At 30.9% G+C, this 16,779-nt stretch overlaps 1 protein-coding gene across 1 annotated transcript in view; it reads left to right on the top strand.

Moving 5' to 3' along the window:
* LOC118193691 (SCY1-like protein 2) overlaps positions 1-16,779 on the top strand; it is a 104,592-nt gene that overhangs the window by 50,821 nt on the left and 36,992 nt on the right. The window contains exons 6-10 of the mRNA XM_085815565.1: positions 1,126-1,347; positions 11,920-12,036; positions 12,127-12,252; positions 12,477-12,653; positions 15,420-15,542. Of these exons, the coding sequence (XP_085671691.1) occupies positions 1,126-1,347; positions 11,920-12,036; positions 12,127-12,252; positions 12,477-12,653; positions 15,420-15,542 (765 nt within the window). The remainder of the gene's footprint in view (positions 1-1,125; positions 1,348-11,919; positions 12,037-12,126; positions 12,253-12,476; positions 12,654-15,419; positions 15,543-16,779) is intronic.

The raw sequence follows: 16,779 nt of genomic DNA, 5'->3' as shown, positions 1-16,779 counted from the left end.
ATTCATATTCACTTTCAGAATCTGACGTTTTGAGCATATACAATAAGAGCGTAAAATATTGCTAGGGAATATACAAACAATGTGAATCAACTCTATTTGTATAAAGAAATACTTGCGTCTATTCATAACATAATATTCGTAGTTTAGGGGTAGCATCTATTGACCAGTAACTTAAGTATATAGCAAATATTAAATAATTGAAGAGTTGTGAGGAAAAAATTTATTGTTTTTCTAGCCTGTAACAAAGCACGGGACATTATTCTAGTTTAAAATGTTTTGTAGTGTGCTAGAAAATCCTGCAAATTATTTTTATATATACTTTATTATGCACAATAATTGTATATCTTTGCCTGGACATAAATGGGTTTGACAAGATTGAGACAGTTGAGTTATTCTTGAATAAAGGAAATTACATACATTATGTATAACAAATTAACTCTGTTTTTCTCTTTAAGCGATTAAATTAATTAATTATTTTAACATAGAAAATTCTATAAGAATTGTAACAGCCTTTTAAATTATTGCTGCTTATGGACAAAATATAAATATGCCTTCATTTAAATGTTACATTATGTATTTTTTTTTTACCTGATATATTTCCAGCTTTCCTTATCATTTCCGTAGTTCATCATATAAATATTTAGTTTTATCAATTAGATGGTTCTCACAATTTTTATAACTGTATTTACAATATAACAACACCGAAAACATAACATATTCTACTACATTGACTCTTCTGTTTCATTACCTACACTGCACCAGTGATTGTTTCTCTGTTTTTTTCCTCCCTCTCTGTCTAAAATGTTTTGTTGTGTGCTAGAACAACAAAACATTGTTGTTTTAGTGGTTATTCTTTTACATGGTTACTCTGTGGTTACTCTTTTACATCAAGACCCCTCACCTTAATCTGCTCTTTCATAAAAACCTAAGGGCAGTATATTTTCTGTACAATTTTTTTAAAGTACTGAATGGCAATAGCATACCTGATATCAATGCACTGTCTATTGTTTCGAATTTATCATTTTAGCAGCTACTTTAGTAAATCTTTTTTACTTTATTGAAACTTTGGTAGTGCTTGTCATTTACAATTTAAAAAAGTTATAAATTTCAATTCTTTTTTTACAGGGAGAACAGTTTAGTTTTGGAGAAATAGAGATTGAAATGCCTCCTCCCTGTCACCCTAACCTTGATTATGTAGCTCCTGAACGCATCCTAGGATGCTCAAACTGTGCAGCGAGTGATATGTTTTCTGTTGGAGCTCTTTTTTATGCTGTACACAACCAGGGAAAGTCTCTACTAATGAATTCTGGCTGCAGCTTATCAACTATTAAACAGAACTTCAACCATGTGAGCATTTCATTTTGATTCAAAATCTGAACTATTTTTCTATTAGTTTGTAGTGACTAACACATTTTATGTGTCATGCAAGTTAATATTCTATTTTACTAAATTCTAAATTCTGTTTTCACTAGGGAGGATGCAGTATTGTTTCATTGTCTGTTTTATATGCATATTTTAAAATTTATGAGCACAGTAATATGCTCATATATTTTAAATTGTTATATAAAATACCATGTTTTGCAAAAGTATCTGTACTTGGCTTTATTCCCCCCTATAAGGTGAACATTTGCATGTCCTCTTAATTTGTAGCTGTAGCAGGAAATGGCGATAGACAATTTCTGTTGAAAACTTATTTTGAAAGTGTACAGATAAGCAGAAGAATGTGTTTGTATGTATTCAGAGAAAGCAAAAGATTTTGTATCTCATTCATTCATAGCAATAATAGAAACACATGAAAATTTCCATTGAAAACCTATCTTGGAAGTTTACAGACATATCAAGGAATATCAGACTTGATATGTCTGACATTCCTTGATAGATAGATTCTATAGGTACAAATAAATGGGACACATGTGTCAAACGTGTGTCCCATTTATTTGTACCTATAATAGAAATGGAGACAGAAATTTTAGTCAAAAACCTATCCTTTACAGGTGCATCAGGGAACAGTCGCAATATTTGCACACATTCATGGAAAATTAACGATTGCATGTGCTATTCATTTATGGTTGCAGTGTAAAGGGAATAAAAACTTTCAATCGAAAACTTATCTTAAAAATTATCATTTACTTGTAGCTGTAGTAGAAATATGGTTAGAAATTTCCATTGGAAAACCTTTCTTGGAATTTTACAGACGCTTGCTTTACATGTCCCTTTCATTCACAACTATATAAATTATAAATGGAGTTTGCACCTTAGTTCTTTTCACAGTAATAGTTAGAAAGATTAAATATATCAGTTTTTCCACTGTATATAAATAAAGGCATGTTGATAAATGATATCTGTAATCAGTAAAATAAGGTCAGGAAGCAAGTCATGCCAAATTTAATACTGTAAATAGATTTCTAAACAAACCTAACAATTTTGAATGATAATTGTAGGGATTTTAATTCTATCTCATTTAGTGTATTTGATGTTTTATATTTCTTAAGTAATTTCTTTGTTCCTTTTCTTTGATTTGTTTTATGTTTTATAAAGGATGATATGCATTTTAAATTTCTGTTACTTAAGCTCATTTACATAAAACCTTCACTGACAAATAGTTGAATTTTCAAAGTACTGTTTGCAATTTCTGTATCTAATGTATATGGTTTTATGCTAGGTTTTATTACTTCCTTGTATGACGTAAAGGAAGTATAATCATGAAAAATTCTGGGTGCCATATTTCAACGAAAATATCCATTTTGATCACTATTGAATGCAATTTAATGATGTTTTTGCATGACATCTGTACATAAGGAGAGAATAAAAGACTCTTTTTCCCCAAATGGAATTATAAAACTGATTTAAAATGGGTTCAGAAGATATTTTTTGGTGGCGTCAGTATGTGCGTATGTATGTATCTCGCATAACTCAAAAACGAATAGCCTCGGAATGTTGAAATTTTGTATGTGAGACTGCTATAACGTGTAGATGTGCACTTCCCTTTTTGGTTGTTATTGGCTGCACATAAAGTGTATAAATATATGTATATACATATACACTTTATTACTCGGCTCATTGAGCTCAGTTTCTGTATTCTTATATGTTTGTAAATTGTGCAATTTTTGCTTTAAAGATTGAATTGTGTTGTTCTTATCTTCCGGTTAAGGTTTTTATGCCTTTAGTTAACCTGCATGTTATAGTTGTAGAATTATCAACAATTTAAAAGTTGTTCAAGTACGGCAAAGCCTAATTTTTTACCATAGCAGCCGTATTTATTTATATTCGAAACTTAGCAGAATAGTGGGTTTTTGCCAATCTAACTAAGCTTCGCAACAACAGAGTAATGTCTTCTTTCATTATTGGGAATTAAATTATGCTTAATTCATTCTGAAATTATTATTTCAGTTATTAAATTATCCGTTATATTGACTCAGCATAGCATCCACAGTAAAATTAAATCAGTTTCTAAAAAAAAAAAAAAAAAAAAAAAAAAGAAGGAAAAAAAAATTTTTTTAACTGTATTTAGTGTTTTATGTTTTTTCTATATCTTTCAATTTTTAATGAAGATATTTCAAGTTATTTTTGCCTTGCGATGAAGTGAGAACTGAATTAATTAAATGAGAAATATATCTCGAAATTCAAGGAAATAAGTGTTTCATATTAATAGAAAATACTGTTGCCAGTCTGTTTCAGACAGAGAAGAATGTTTACAAGTAGCACATGTGCATAGGTAAGCAGTGCTGAATCATCTGTGAAAAACTGTTTATTTTTTATTTGTTTAATTTCTTTTATACATCATTTTAGATTTATTATAGTATTTGAATAGAATATGTGGCAACAACGATTAGATAATTCTTCATATGATATAATTTTTGTGCATTATGAGTTATAAATTGAATGAGATGTAACGCTATTAAGTGAACCTAGTGCAAGATTATCGCTATGGTAAATAAATATAGTGAATTGTAAAACTGCATTTATACTATTGTTATTTATGTGCTATCGATGAAGTAGATTTAATTCAATTCAGTAAGTTAAAATGAAATGCAGGAAAATATAATTTAATATTTCTTACAAGGAAGTCAAGTGGTGTACACATCAGATTTTTTTAAATTTTTAAACTGTCATTTTAAAAATTAGATTAATTTCACAGGTAATTTTGTAATGTGGCAAAGATTAGATAATTCTTCAGGTGGTATAATTTTTCTGCATTCTGAGTTATAAAATGAATGAAATGTTACGCTGTTAAGTGAACCTAGCGCCAAACTATCGCTATGGTAAATAAATATAGTGAATTTTAAAAAGCACATTTATTCTATTGTGGTTTATGCTCTATCGATGAAGTAGATTTAACCCTCTGAGCGGCATGACTGGCTGTATCCCATTGTGAGATTTTTTGTTTCTCGATACATATTAGCTTATAAGTTGAGATATTTTGCTTTCTTATTTTCCTTAATAATGTAAATATAATCTTAATTAATGTAAGTTTATGAAAATAGAGGCTAAAATAAGTAATTATATAAATTTAGCTAATAAATGCTGCATAAACACAAGTCTTCATGACAGATCCAAAAACCCGTGCTGCTCAGAGGGTTAATTCATTTCAATAAGTTTAAATGAAATGCAGGAAAAAATGCATATAATTTAATATTCCATACAAGGAAGTCATGTGATGTACACATCAGATCTTTTTTATTAATGTTGATTTAGTGGAATTCAGAATTTTTCTTATCGTGTGCGTGTTTGACAGAGGTTACTCATCATTAAAAAATTCCATTTTAGATTTTTTGATACTTTATGCATATCACACTGTTAGGAAACCAGTCTTTGTAAAAAGACACTTTTATGCTAAGTGAATTAGGCTGATAGCTGTATATCTAGCTTTCTGTCAAGGGATTAATTATTTGTTTTCCTTAGACACTTTTATGCTAAGTGAATTAGGCTGATAACCGTATATCTAGCTTTCTGTCAAGGGATTAATTATTTGTTTTCCTGAATTAATGAAACTTTTGGTGGAGATCTGTTCTTCAAAAATTTACATTGGATGTCTGTGGTATGATTTTTCCCTTTACATATTTAATTTTTTGGTTGCATTTTATGTATATTTCACTGAAATTAAAATCTGATTAGGAAAAAAAAAACCAAGCCGAATTTTTCAGGATGCTCATAATATAAGCTATATTCCAAAAATAAGATTTCTCAGAATGTACTCCCAGTTTCAAAACTTGTGTTTCTTGCCAGCAGATACTGCATCTTGTCTATCAAGTTGAACTGCCATGCAAGCATAACCAGTGATTCCTTGCTTTCTCTTCACCCTGCAGTTATCACTTTCTTTCTATTCAGAGGTTCTTGATGTATGGCAGTGCTTAGAAGCATTTAGCGAATTATTTTATTACTCTCTGTGAACAAAATGTGTCGATCCCAAAGGGAAGATTTTGAATGAGAAAACCTTGAAAAATGGGATATAGAAGATGAACTTCCACCTCCTCTCAGCTGGTATTCGAGAAGACACCTTCATTCCTTTACAGTGCCTGTACTCTACTTCTTAAAATAAGGAAATTCTGCCTCTATGAAATCCGGTGTGGACAAAGAACTCTGAAAACAATATCTCATAAGTACGGAGACTAGGGTTAGGAAAAATTCAATCAAACCTGTTTTATTAAAGAATGACATACCTTAAAAATAAAGCCACAGTCCACAATACATTAAATAGGTGAACTATGAAAAGCTTTGATAGGTACAAATAGAATATTCTGGCAGTGCAGAATCAGTCTTTTGCCACTAAACAGTATGTTTTCTGTTGTTTAGTATATACAGTCAAATACCAAAAATGTCCAACTCCTGAATTCCACATTACCTCTCGAAATATAAACATTCAATTTATAGGTTCCAGAAATCGCAGCATGAAGAATGAAATACTGAAAAAAATATACTTGCCAAATAATGATTTCATAATTACCGAATAATAATGAGCGGTAATGGAAATACCAAATTATTATGAGCGGTAATGGAAATACGAAATTATTATGAGCGGTAACGGAAATACCAAATTATTGATGAGTCCCCCCCATTCCAATCTGCATCAATGTAAAGAAGTAGACAGTTCACTCAACGTTTTTTTTTAAGTTCACGATTTGCATTGCTGTATTTTCTGAGCTTTGTTATTTCACAAAATTGTCTATTGCTGCCTTTTCTTTATCCGGATATTTTGTGGTTAAATTTAAAATATTTTCTTTTTAATACAATGACAAATAAGAAATGCATTCATGATTTGCTTGCAGTGTTGAAAAACGTAAGCGCATTGCATTGATGGGAAACATATAAGCAAAGTGTACACTGTTAGGACAATGGCTTGAATTTGACCAGTGACAGCCCAGATGAGGGCCACCATTAACTCAGCTCAGATGAATGATGTCACATTACTGACATTTGTTTATATTCTGCTGTTGTGCGTTGTGAAGTACGTTCTTTTTGATTGTAAATTTAGTTTTTCGGAATGAAAGTGTTTATAATATATGTATATATCTTTATGATGCTTGTTTTGGAATCTGTACTGTCCGAATGCAAAATTAAATCCAGTCAAATGGTGAGAATGGGCTATGTATGTATGCCATTTGAGAATTGAACTACAGCACCTAATTAACACTGCTTTGTTAGCAAAGATGCTTCCCAAACAGGCTTACTAAGGTTTTAGCAGGCTGAGGATCAAGTAGATGTTGTAAAGAGATATGTAGTACTTGTACTTATACACACGCATACACTCACATATATGCATGTATTATACAGCGTGTACTAACATTCATAGTAGGATATTAAAAACACACCATAAAGCAGTAACTGTAATTTATTCATTACCTCTTATATCAATTAATAGTTAAAGGTATGCTATTTACTAATGTGTAAGTCATTGTCCATTGCATGGATTACTTTTTGAATATGATTCCCCCTCTGCACAACACTTTCATCTAGGCGGCATAGGAAGCTTGCCATAACTCGGCATAACGTATTCCCTGGGACATTGACGACAGCAGTTCTGATGCGATCCTTCAACTCAGGAATGGTGGCACAACGTGTTTGGAAAACTTCTTGCTTCAGATGGCCCCAAAGGAAAAAGTCTGCACATGAAAGCTCAGGTGAGCTAGGCGACCCGGAAATGTCACCAAAACGGGAAATTACTCTACCTGGAAATGTTTGTTGCAAGAAATCCATGCAAATTATGGCTGTATGTGAGGTCGCTCCATCTTATTGAAACCATAATTGGTCCACATCGACCATACCTAATTGGGGAAGAGCGAAGTCTTGCAGAACCTTTAGGTAGTGTTTACTGGTGACAGTTACAGCCACAACGCAGTCATCCTCATAGAAGTAAGGGCCAATAATCCCAAAGGAAGCAACTCCACACCACAGTGTGACACGAGAACTGTGCAAGAGCTTGTTATGCAGTTCATGCACATTTACATCACTCCAATAACGCATATTCTGTTTATTCACTGAACAACATAACTCGAAATGTGCTTCATCTGACATCAGGGATAGTTTGCAACATTTGTGGATTTAGGCAAAGGAATTCACACATGGTTAAGCAAAATGTTTCTCGTGCAACCCAATCGCGAGGCCTAATTTCCTGAACAACCTGCAGCTTATATGGATGAAAATGGAGATCTTCGTGCAATATTCTCCTGATTGAGCGATCAGACATATGCAAAGTTTGCGAATGATAACGAGCAGATCTTTTTGGGCTGCTCAATATTGCAGCACGAACATAACTCCGCGTTCACACAGTTCTTTCTTTATTCTTCCTGGTTTGCCATTGCAAACAGAACCTATTGCTCGAAATGCACTTACCCACCTCATAATGGTCTGTCCATCTGGAATTTTCCCATGACGTCCCAAGTTGAAACGTTGCCGAAATAGACGCTGGGTAGCAATAACAGAAGAGTTATTCTTGAAATAACTTTCAACAGCAAAGGCACGATGCTGTGCACTCCACCGATCCATATCACTGTCACACTCAAAATGGCAGCTCATTACTCATGAATGCAGCATGAGCTGGCACGCATTCATGCAGTATGTCATTGTACTATGCAAGGTCATATTACTCTATGAACGCTGCCGCACCCTGTACAAGTAGACAAAACACAAATTATTAAACTGACTTTTGTGTGCATAAAATTACAGTAAGATAAAGTAGGTTAATATAAATTTAAGTATGCTTATGTAAGCTATTATATCAAATGGAACAGAAACAGGGCAATGTAAAAAGCAAGACTTTTTCAGAAGCAAGATTTTTTTGCTCTTGGAAAACACAAGACTGCCTGAATGCTCTTGCAGTTGACATAATTTTATTAAAAATTTATGCCAAATTAAAGTAATTGTCTTTTTGCTTGATTTTAATTATTATTCTTATGTTTTCATAGTTTTTCATTTGTCAGTTGGCTGTGTATGAGGGAAACTTAATATTAACAAACACTATTTTTATGCTTGCATAAGCAAACTGCACATAACTTACTTTGACAAATTTATCCTTGCATCTTACATATCTTGTTTTCCTTTCTTAATCATTGTTTGCAAAAAACTTTACCATCTGCATTTTTTGAAACACTGTTTCCACTCATTTTCTCTACCAACTTTCCTGTGAGAACTATGATGGCATATAAATTGCTTTCTGAAAATATTGGGATTATCAATACAAGTACCAGCATTTTTTAAGCAATTCCCAGTGATCTGTAATATTAATTAAGGAAAAAATAGAGACTTTATATTAATTTATTGAAGAAAAAATATTAATATATTGTACATAATAATTTGTGATAATTTTGTTATTAATCATTATTAATAAACAAAATTATGATAGTTATATATATTAATTATATATAAGCATATCTATATATAATACTTATTTATAATATATTAATATTTAAATAAAATTAAAGAAGCTTAATCTAATATGTGTATTGTTAAATTATTAATCATGTCTTAATCCAGTATATTACACTTATATATAATCATCATGCTTACATAATTATGCAAATTAAATTACAGTATATTATGTATGAGTAGCATAAGGACTTAGGCATGTTTAAATTCGTGAAACTAAGGAATAAGATGTTCACAGTTTGAAGTTCTAGTGTTTTATTGAGAATTTGTTTTCTGAGCAAATTCTTGTATCCACTTCTTGATATCTTCCATATTTTTCAAATTATTTATTATTGTAACAGTGTCATATTCACTATCTCATTTTCCAAGATAGTGCAAAAGTCCACTACCTCATTTTTAAATGAATCAGGAAGTTCAGTGATGGTAATTTTCAAAGTAGATGTCATACTGCAAACTTTAAAAAAAAAAAAAAAAAAAAAAAAAAAACTGCTTAAAAAAAATAATGGTAAAACAAATTTTAGGCCTTGTGGAATCATCGTAGTCAGAGGTAATGGTGATGGTCATCTGGATTGTTGTTGGCCAAGTTCAAGCCATTGTCCTAGCAGTGTACATTTTCCATGTATGCTGACTGGAATGCAAAAAGTGGAAATTCTGCAAAAGATGGAGGCAGGTGGTACTACTCGTTTTATAGCAGAATTTGGGCAGTGGCAGAGTGATGGGATAACAATTTCAGAATGGCACCTGAGAGAAAAGGGAAAACAGATTCATGCTGATTTAAAAATAGGGGAGCCGTGCAATTTCAGCAGTGGTTCGCTGAACAGATTTAAGCAGAGACAAGGTATACATTATCTGAAAGTATGTGGGGGAAAACTTCCAACAGATAATAAAGATGCAGCAAAGGAATTTTCTGTGTTAGTGGCAGAAGAAATTCTTAGTCCAGAACAAGTTGCTAATATGGACGAGACTGGATTTTTTTGACGACATTTGCCAAGAAAGACATTTGTGACAGGCGAAGAAAGTGCATTGTCAGGAGGAAAGAATCTAAAGAAAGAGTTACTATTTTAGTGTGCAGCAATGCAGTTGGAATTTACAAATGTAAACCAGTGGTAGTGGGTAAGAGTACCAATCCCAGAGCTCTGAAAGGAGTAAAATCCTTACCTGTGATTTACAGGAATATTTAAAATTCTTCATTCATGAAACAATTTATGACCAAATGGTTCATGGAGCATTTCATTAAAGAGGCTATAAGGCATTGTAACAGTGTGGAGTTACCATCAAATTGCAAGATATTATTATTGTTAGACAACTGCTCTGCACATACAGATGAAACCATTTTAATATGTGATAATATCATGACACCTTTTTTTGCCTCCAAATACTATATCATTGATCCAACCAGTGGACCAGGGCATAATACACAGTATTAAATGCTACTATAAATCAGAGTTTCTGAAAAAAATTCTTTCAAGTGACCATTCTATTTCACTTTGTGATTATAAAAAAAAAAAAAAAATTCAATATCAAAGACGACATTTATTTGTTTGCTGAATCGTGGAATTCTGTTCCCCAAACGGCATTAGTAAATGCCTGGTGTAATGTATGGCCATCTCTCTCTATTATAACTGAGAGTGATGACAGTGAATTTTCTGGTTTTAGGGTTAAAGCAAGAAAATTACTTTTCGAAAGAAAGAATCAATTAAGCTTTGCAAGAAGATATCATTGAATGGATGATGTGTTCAGAATGAGCCAACACTGGCATATCAGATGACCGATGATGAACTGTTTTGAACTCGCCACTGCAAGAAAACGATTCTGACACCAACACAGATAGTGAATTTCATAAGAGTGAGAAAATATCTTTTAATGAGGGTTTGGAACATGGTGAAAAATACCTAAATTTTTTAGAACAACAGAGCTGTGTCACAGAGGAAGAGATTAAGACTCTATATAATTTACAAAAAAAACTTACTCTGGAGCACCCTAAAGTTTTAGAACAAACCCCTATCTGAAAAATGTTTGAAGCATGTAAAAAAGGAAATAGTTTATGCTTTATTAATATTCCTTATTTTTATATATCTTTATTGTATAAGCCTTAATGCTTTTAAATATCCCTCTAGTCACTAATATAAATTAATAATTATTCTATGTATATAATAATAATTTATATAATAAATTAATGTAATAATGTATATAATAATGTAATTAAATGTATCTAATATGTGTTATTTATTTTGTACTTTTAATCTGAATATTATGATTTATCTTTTCTGTCTTGAAATCCGCGAAATCCTAAAATCTGCTCAGCCTCTGGTCCCAAGCTTTGCGTATTTCTAGACTTATATTGTATTTGTTTTGTGTCCAAAGAATTTGAACATAATAAGCTACTGAGTGTATTAGCCAGTCAGTGCAACAGACAGCAGGTACTGTGTATATATATATATATATAATTATTAAAAAATTGGAAAAGCCGGTGCTTAAATTAAAGTTTACAATTTCTTTCCTATGAATGCCCTAACCATTTTTTTCTCGAAGAAAGTTAAACCCAAAGGTTGTACAGTACAAAGTCCGTAATCCAGACTCGTCAGAACTTCGCCAATTCCGGATTAGGGTTTTTTCCAGATTATATATCATCAATTTAAATCTGGTGAGATGGCATGCAGAAATTATACAATTAAAAATATGAAACCGTAATTTCTGAAATAAAGGGCAATTATGTTCTAAAGGGTATCAAAATTTAGAAAAAAAAAAAAATCTTAATATTTATTTGTTTACTTTATAAAACATTTCTTTCAATGTGAGTTGTTTAAGTTGCTTCATTTTTGTGCTAAACGCACATGTGTAAAGCATACAAAAAAAGTTTGTGGCTTTGAGGTCCGGGTTATAGATCATTCCGGATAATGGACATCCGGATTACAGACTTTGTACTGTATTAGTAAAAATTAAACTACAAAGACTGATACTATATATATACATATATACACAAATACTGATGTATAATTTTTATTAGGATGAATGTTAGAATGAATTTTTATTTCTGTATAAATATTTTATTTTTAGCTAAAGAATCTTTCTCCAAATCCATTCAATTGTTTACCCCCAGAAAGTAGAGACCATGTGAGAATGCTTTTGAATGCAACTGCCGAATTGCGTCCAGATGCTTATCAAACATCAAAAGTAATGCTTTCAACTATTTTTGTAAAATAAATTTACTATATTCAAGACAGTTTTCTGTTAATTTGTGTGTATATATTATTCCATTTATAGCTTCCTATGTTTGAAGATGTTGGTGTTAAAACTCTACAATATCTCGATTCTCTCTACCAATGGGATAATTTACAAAAATCTCAATTCTATAAAGGTTTGCCTCAAATTCTTTCCAAAATGCCAAAGGTATTTATTTTTAGTTTTTTTCCTATTTTTTAATCTGTCAATGTATTTCTTAATTTTTGTTAGGATATTTTAGATAGTTTTTTAGATTTTTTTTTTTTTTTTTAACTAGGAGTACGTGCTTGAAGTTTATTCAAATGTACTCATTTTTCGATTCAAACTATATTCCTTAAAAATATTTTAACCTCAAATTTCTTCTCAAGTTGTAATTTTGTGTTTAATTTTAGCGAGTGACTTTGCACCGTGTGATACCATGTTTAGCTAAAGAATATCATACACCAGAGATGGTGCCATTTGTATTGCCAAATGTTTTGCTTGTGGCAGAAGAGGCAACAAAAGAAGAATTTCAGTCACTTATTTTACAAGATATGATTCCTTTATTTAGGCTTCAGGAACCTATTCAGGTAATTGAAATGATCTGTTTAAAAGAAGTTAAACATCTGTTAAAAAATGTAATATAAGTATTTTTATTCCTTAGTATTTAAATAAATACGTCCAATCTATTAATATTCTTTTTCTGGTTAATTAATTTAATTAAAATAAAAGAGAATTTCTTTATCTTGATTATCTGTACTGGTTTTAACGTGATGGAAATTATGTTTAAAAGTACCATAAATATATTTATCTTTGATTTAAATTATGATATCAGAGTTGAAAAATTATTTTAATGGTAATAAAATACATTTCCTCTTGACTTGAAGCATTGTTTAAAATTAAAACTTAAATTATTCCTTTCTGAGTTTCCGTGATGAAACACTGTCCCTTGAAGAGAAGGCTTGTTTAAGTTTTAGGCAGAATAGTCATACATGTCCGATCGTGAAATCTCTGCATTTTATCACCATGCCTTGGGACAGAACTTAAGCATCTGCAGATTTTCAAAATGAATATAAAGCAGAATACAACACGTAACTTAAATGGCGGCATTTCATTGTGAGAGGCAGTGACACTCAGATGAATAGACTGTTATGCTGTTGCAAAACAAAAGTATGTCTTCTACTTAAAAAATAAATAAAAGATCATTAAGACACAATAACATGTCAAACAAATACTAATTCAGAAGTCAAATAACAAAAATCAGTATTTTATTTTCAAATTTTACAGGACTAGTTTTGATGGTTTTACCGAAACATCATTCTCAGCTGCAAAAGTGAAAATTTGAAAATATAACGCTGGTTTTTGTTGTTTGACTTTTAGTAAAAGATCATTATTGAAAATTTATCTTCTACTTCTTATGGTCCTAAAATTACTTGAAAGATTAAATTTCAAAAATATGCTAGACCTTCTAGTATGATTAAAATAAAAGTTTGAAGCCAGTTATACAAGTTTGAAGCCAGTTATAGTATGAAATAATATTTGTGGGTACTTTGTTATAGTGGCCTTCAATTATATTTGGTAATTTTAGATTTGTGTCAAGATCTCAGCTATAATTTCGCCAAGTTCATGAAGTGCTGATGTAAAAATAAACAATGCAGTATATAATAATAACAATAATACTTGCATATCATTTCCTTAAAATATTTTTAAAAATCTTCATCCTTATTATTATTTTATCGCATGTAATTGTTTCAATCAACTGCAGCACTTTCAGGCATATTAAGCTGTATGTTGCATCATTTCATGGATGTCAACTCCTCTTCCCAAGAATACATAACTCTAATAGCAATGACGAATAATATTCTGAAACCCTTGAACCAATTTCCAGCATGCAGGCTCTTCGTTATGCAATTTTTACCTTGCATCTCCAAATGGTTTTGTCGTTAACATAAAGTTTCATGTTGTGGACATTTTCACATACTCATTTGTCAGGTAAAAGACCTCTTTCTTGAAAACAATTATATGTTGTCCACCTCATTACATGGCAAAGTTTTATGCGTTTATTTATACGTAGCATTAAGAAGTGATAAGTTTCTTTATGTCATGAAAATCTTTAGTCAACAAAAGAATAAATGGTTAGAGTAGAGAGAAGGGATTACATCTCAAATGATTGTAGCACTGCATATGACAATGAATAAAAACTTATTAAATAACTTTTATTGGGTATAGTTGTTTATATAAATGTAATAAATGTGGATTCTTAAAACAACTTATTAGTAATGTTTCAAAGAAGGACAGCATTTGAAATTGCACTGAAAGTGTGTCAGTCTGATGTTAGCAGCAGCAACTTTATATTCTAGAACTTTGTTTGGACAAAACCATGTAAACTGGGGGAGGGGAAATATGTAGTTTTGGTTGTTTCTTTATAAAAAAATGTAACTGCATTTCATAATATTTTCATTTCTCAGTATCATCATCCTTAACTGCAAATAAAGTGCATATAATTTTTGTTAGTTATAAGGACTTGCAAAGTTTCACCTCCGTAAAGAAATATTTTCTATGCACGTGAAAGGCAAGTAGCTTTTCTACCAAATAGAACATATAAAAAAGTAATATATATGTATGTGTGTGTATGTATGCTGATCAGCAAGTAGTCTTCAAAATCTCTATTTTGAAAATTTAATACGTATGTGTTTTGCTTATAAACAAATGTAATTATGTCAACTATAATGTTGCATTATAGTTGACATAACTACATGTTGCATTTGTGATCTCTAATGAATATCAGATTCTATGTGCAATCTTTAGCATATTTTTATTGCATCATGCAGCCATTGGTACATCTTAATAAAGCTATGTGGCCTATAATTTCTGAAAAGTTTTACAGTATTGCTTTAAGAAATTATCAGAGGTGGCAATTAATGTTCAGTGATTATCAACTCTTAACCAAGAATGTTATTCATGAGTCAGCAGTAGCCATAACTGTAACCTAGATTAAAAATAATTATAGAATCATTAATGAAAGCAGCTAAGCTACAAAACTTGATTCAAACTAATGCTGAGATGCATGTAGTTTGCTTTGAAATATAATGTGGACAGCAAGAGCATCATGCTTTGGTATCATTGCAAATAATGGTAATGCTGTTGAGGCAGCTGTTACAAAAATTAAATAATGTATGATTTAATATTTTTAAATTCAACTTTTAAATAAAATATATTTCTCTTTCAGAATAAAACTGATCAAAAAAACATCTCAGCAATTATATTTAAATATTTAATTTTAAAACTTTTTGTTTCTTGATAGCTTTTCAAGTGAAATCTTATTCAAGTGAAATCTCTTTTTTATTGATGTTTAGGTGACATTGATTTTCATGCAAAAAATGGAACTTCTTTTATCTAAATGTCCTCAAGTTGTCATTTCTAATCACGTATTGCCAATGATATATAGAGCTCTTGAATCTGATGCTCAGCAGATACAGGTAATGTATTTTATGATACTTAATTTAATAAATAAAGTAGCTTATTATGTTTTTGATTTATTTCAACTCATGAACAGTTAGTGTTATTACGAAAGAAATCACATTTACGAACAAGAATAAGCATAACATATGTGAAACTTGCATTTTTCAGATTTTAACTGTGCCCATCTTAGCTTTAGTTGTCAGAATGTTCAAAAGGCATAATTGCAAGTTTTATATATATTACTGCAATTCATTTCCATAACTTTTTATTTTTACTTCCTGTCATTATACAAAAGCATTTGCAGTCTTTACATGAAATTTGTTTTAAGGTTTGTAGCATGATTAAAATACTGCTGTGTTTAAAAATCATTCTAATGCAACTAATAATAATAATAATACTTCTGAATACTTTTTAGTAAAAGGGTTCATATTGAGAAAAATCAAATGTTGCTCATATTTGTTTAATTATTTGCTGATATACACAGTGCATTTATAAGCTTTAGGGCTGTGTTCATACAAAATCAAAAACTGAAGAAAACAGCTTACTTCATAACCTTTAATATAGTACGCGTAAGTCTACAGAACACTTAGTACATTCATATCGTTGGCTGATTCCTTGTATAACTCACCTTTATAGAATATTGTTTAAATTTCTTAACGTTTCAGTTTTTCAGATCTTTTCATTATTATCAAAATAAATGGTCTTTAAGGTGATACTTCACTTTAGAAAAGAGAATGTATAAAAAAGGCTGAATTGTGAAACATTGCTCTACTGTAAAATATTTAATGAGACTTGGAATAATGTATGTTGATTCATTCTCATGTAGCAGAAACCAGTTACTTGATTGAGACCCTAATACACATAATTCTCTTTGGAACTCTGTTCATAATATTTATAAGATAATGGATATCACTGCCTATCTGCCAGGAGGAAATTCCTTGTGAGTTATTCCGTTCCAGTAAAATAAGTTACCAACTCGATCCTTGCTGGTGATTTCTGAAATTGTAGAATTTGTGACTATGATAAACTTCCTCCAGATTCCGCAAATGATTTCTACTTTGTTTCAGGATCATAAGCAAAGGAGCAGTTTTATCTCGTCATAATTTGTTTGAAAAACATGGAATTTAATGCCTGCCATTTGAATCAAATCATCACATTCAGAAATTCAGTTATCTATATGTTTTGCAATATCATATAAAACAGTTTTGTGAGAAGTCTCATCAGTCGAAGAGGCAGATGAAAATTTTCCAGCAG

This window comes from Stegodyphus dumicola, chromosome 4, assembly GCF_044657685.1.
Source record: "Stegodyphus dumicola isolate Sdum_Otavi_A_Nest chromosome 4, ASM4465768v1".
Classification (NCBI taxonomy): domain Eukaryota; kingdom Metazoa; phylum Arthropoda; class Arachnida; order Araneae; family Eresidae; genus Stegodyphus; species Stegodyphus dumicola.
The sequence above is the reverse complement of the archived record's forward strand: the minus strand, read 5'-3'. Positions and strand labels throughout refer to the sequence as shown.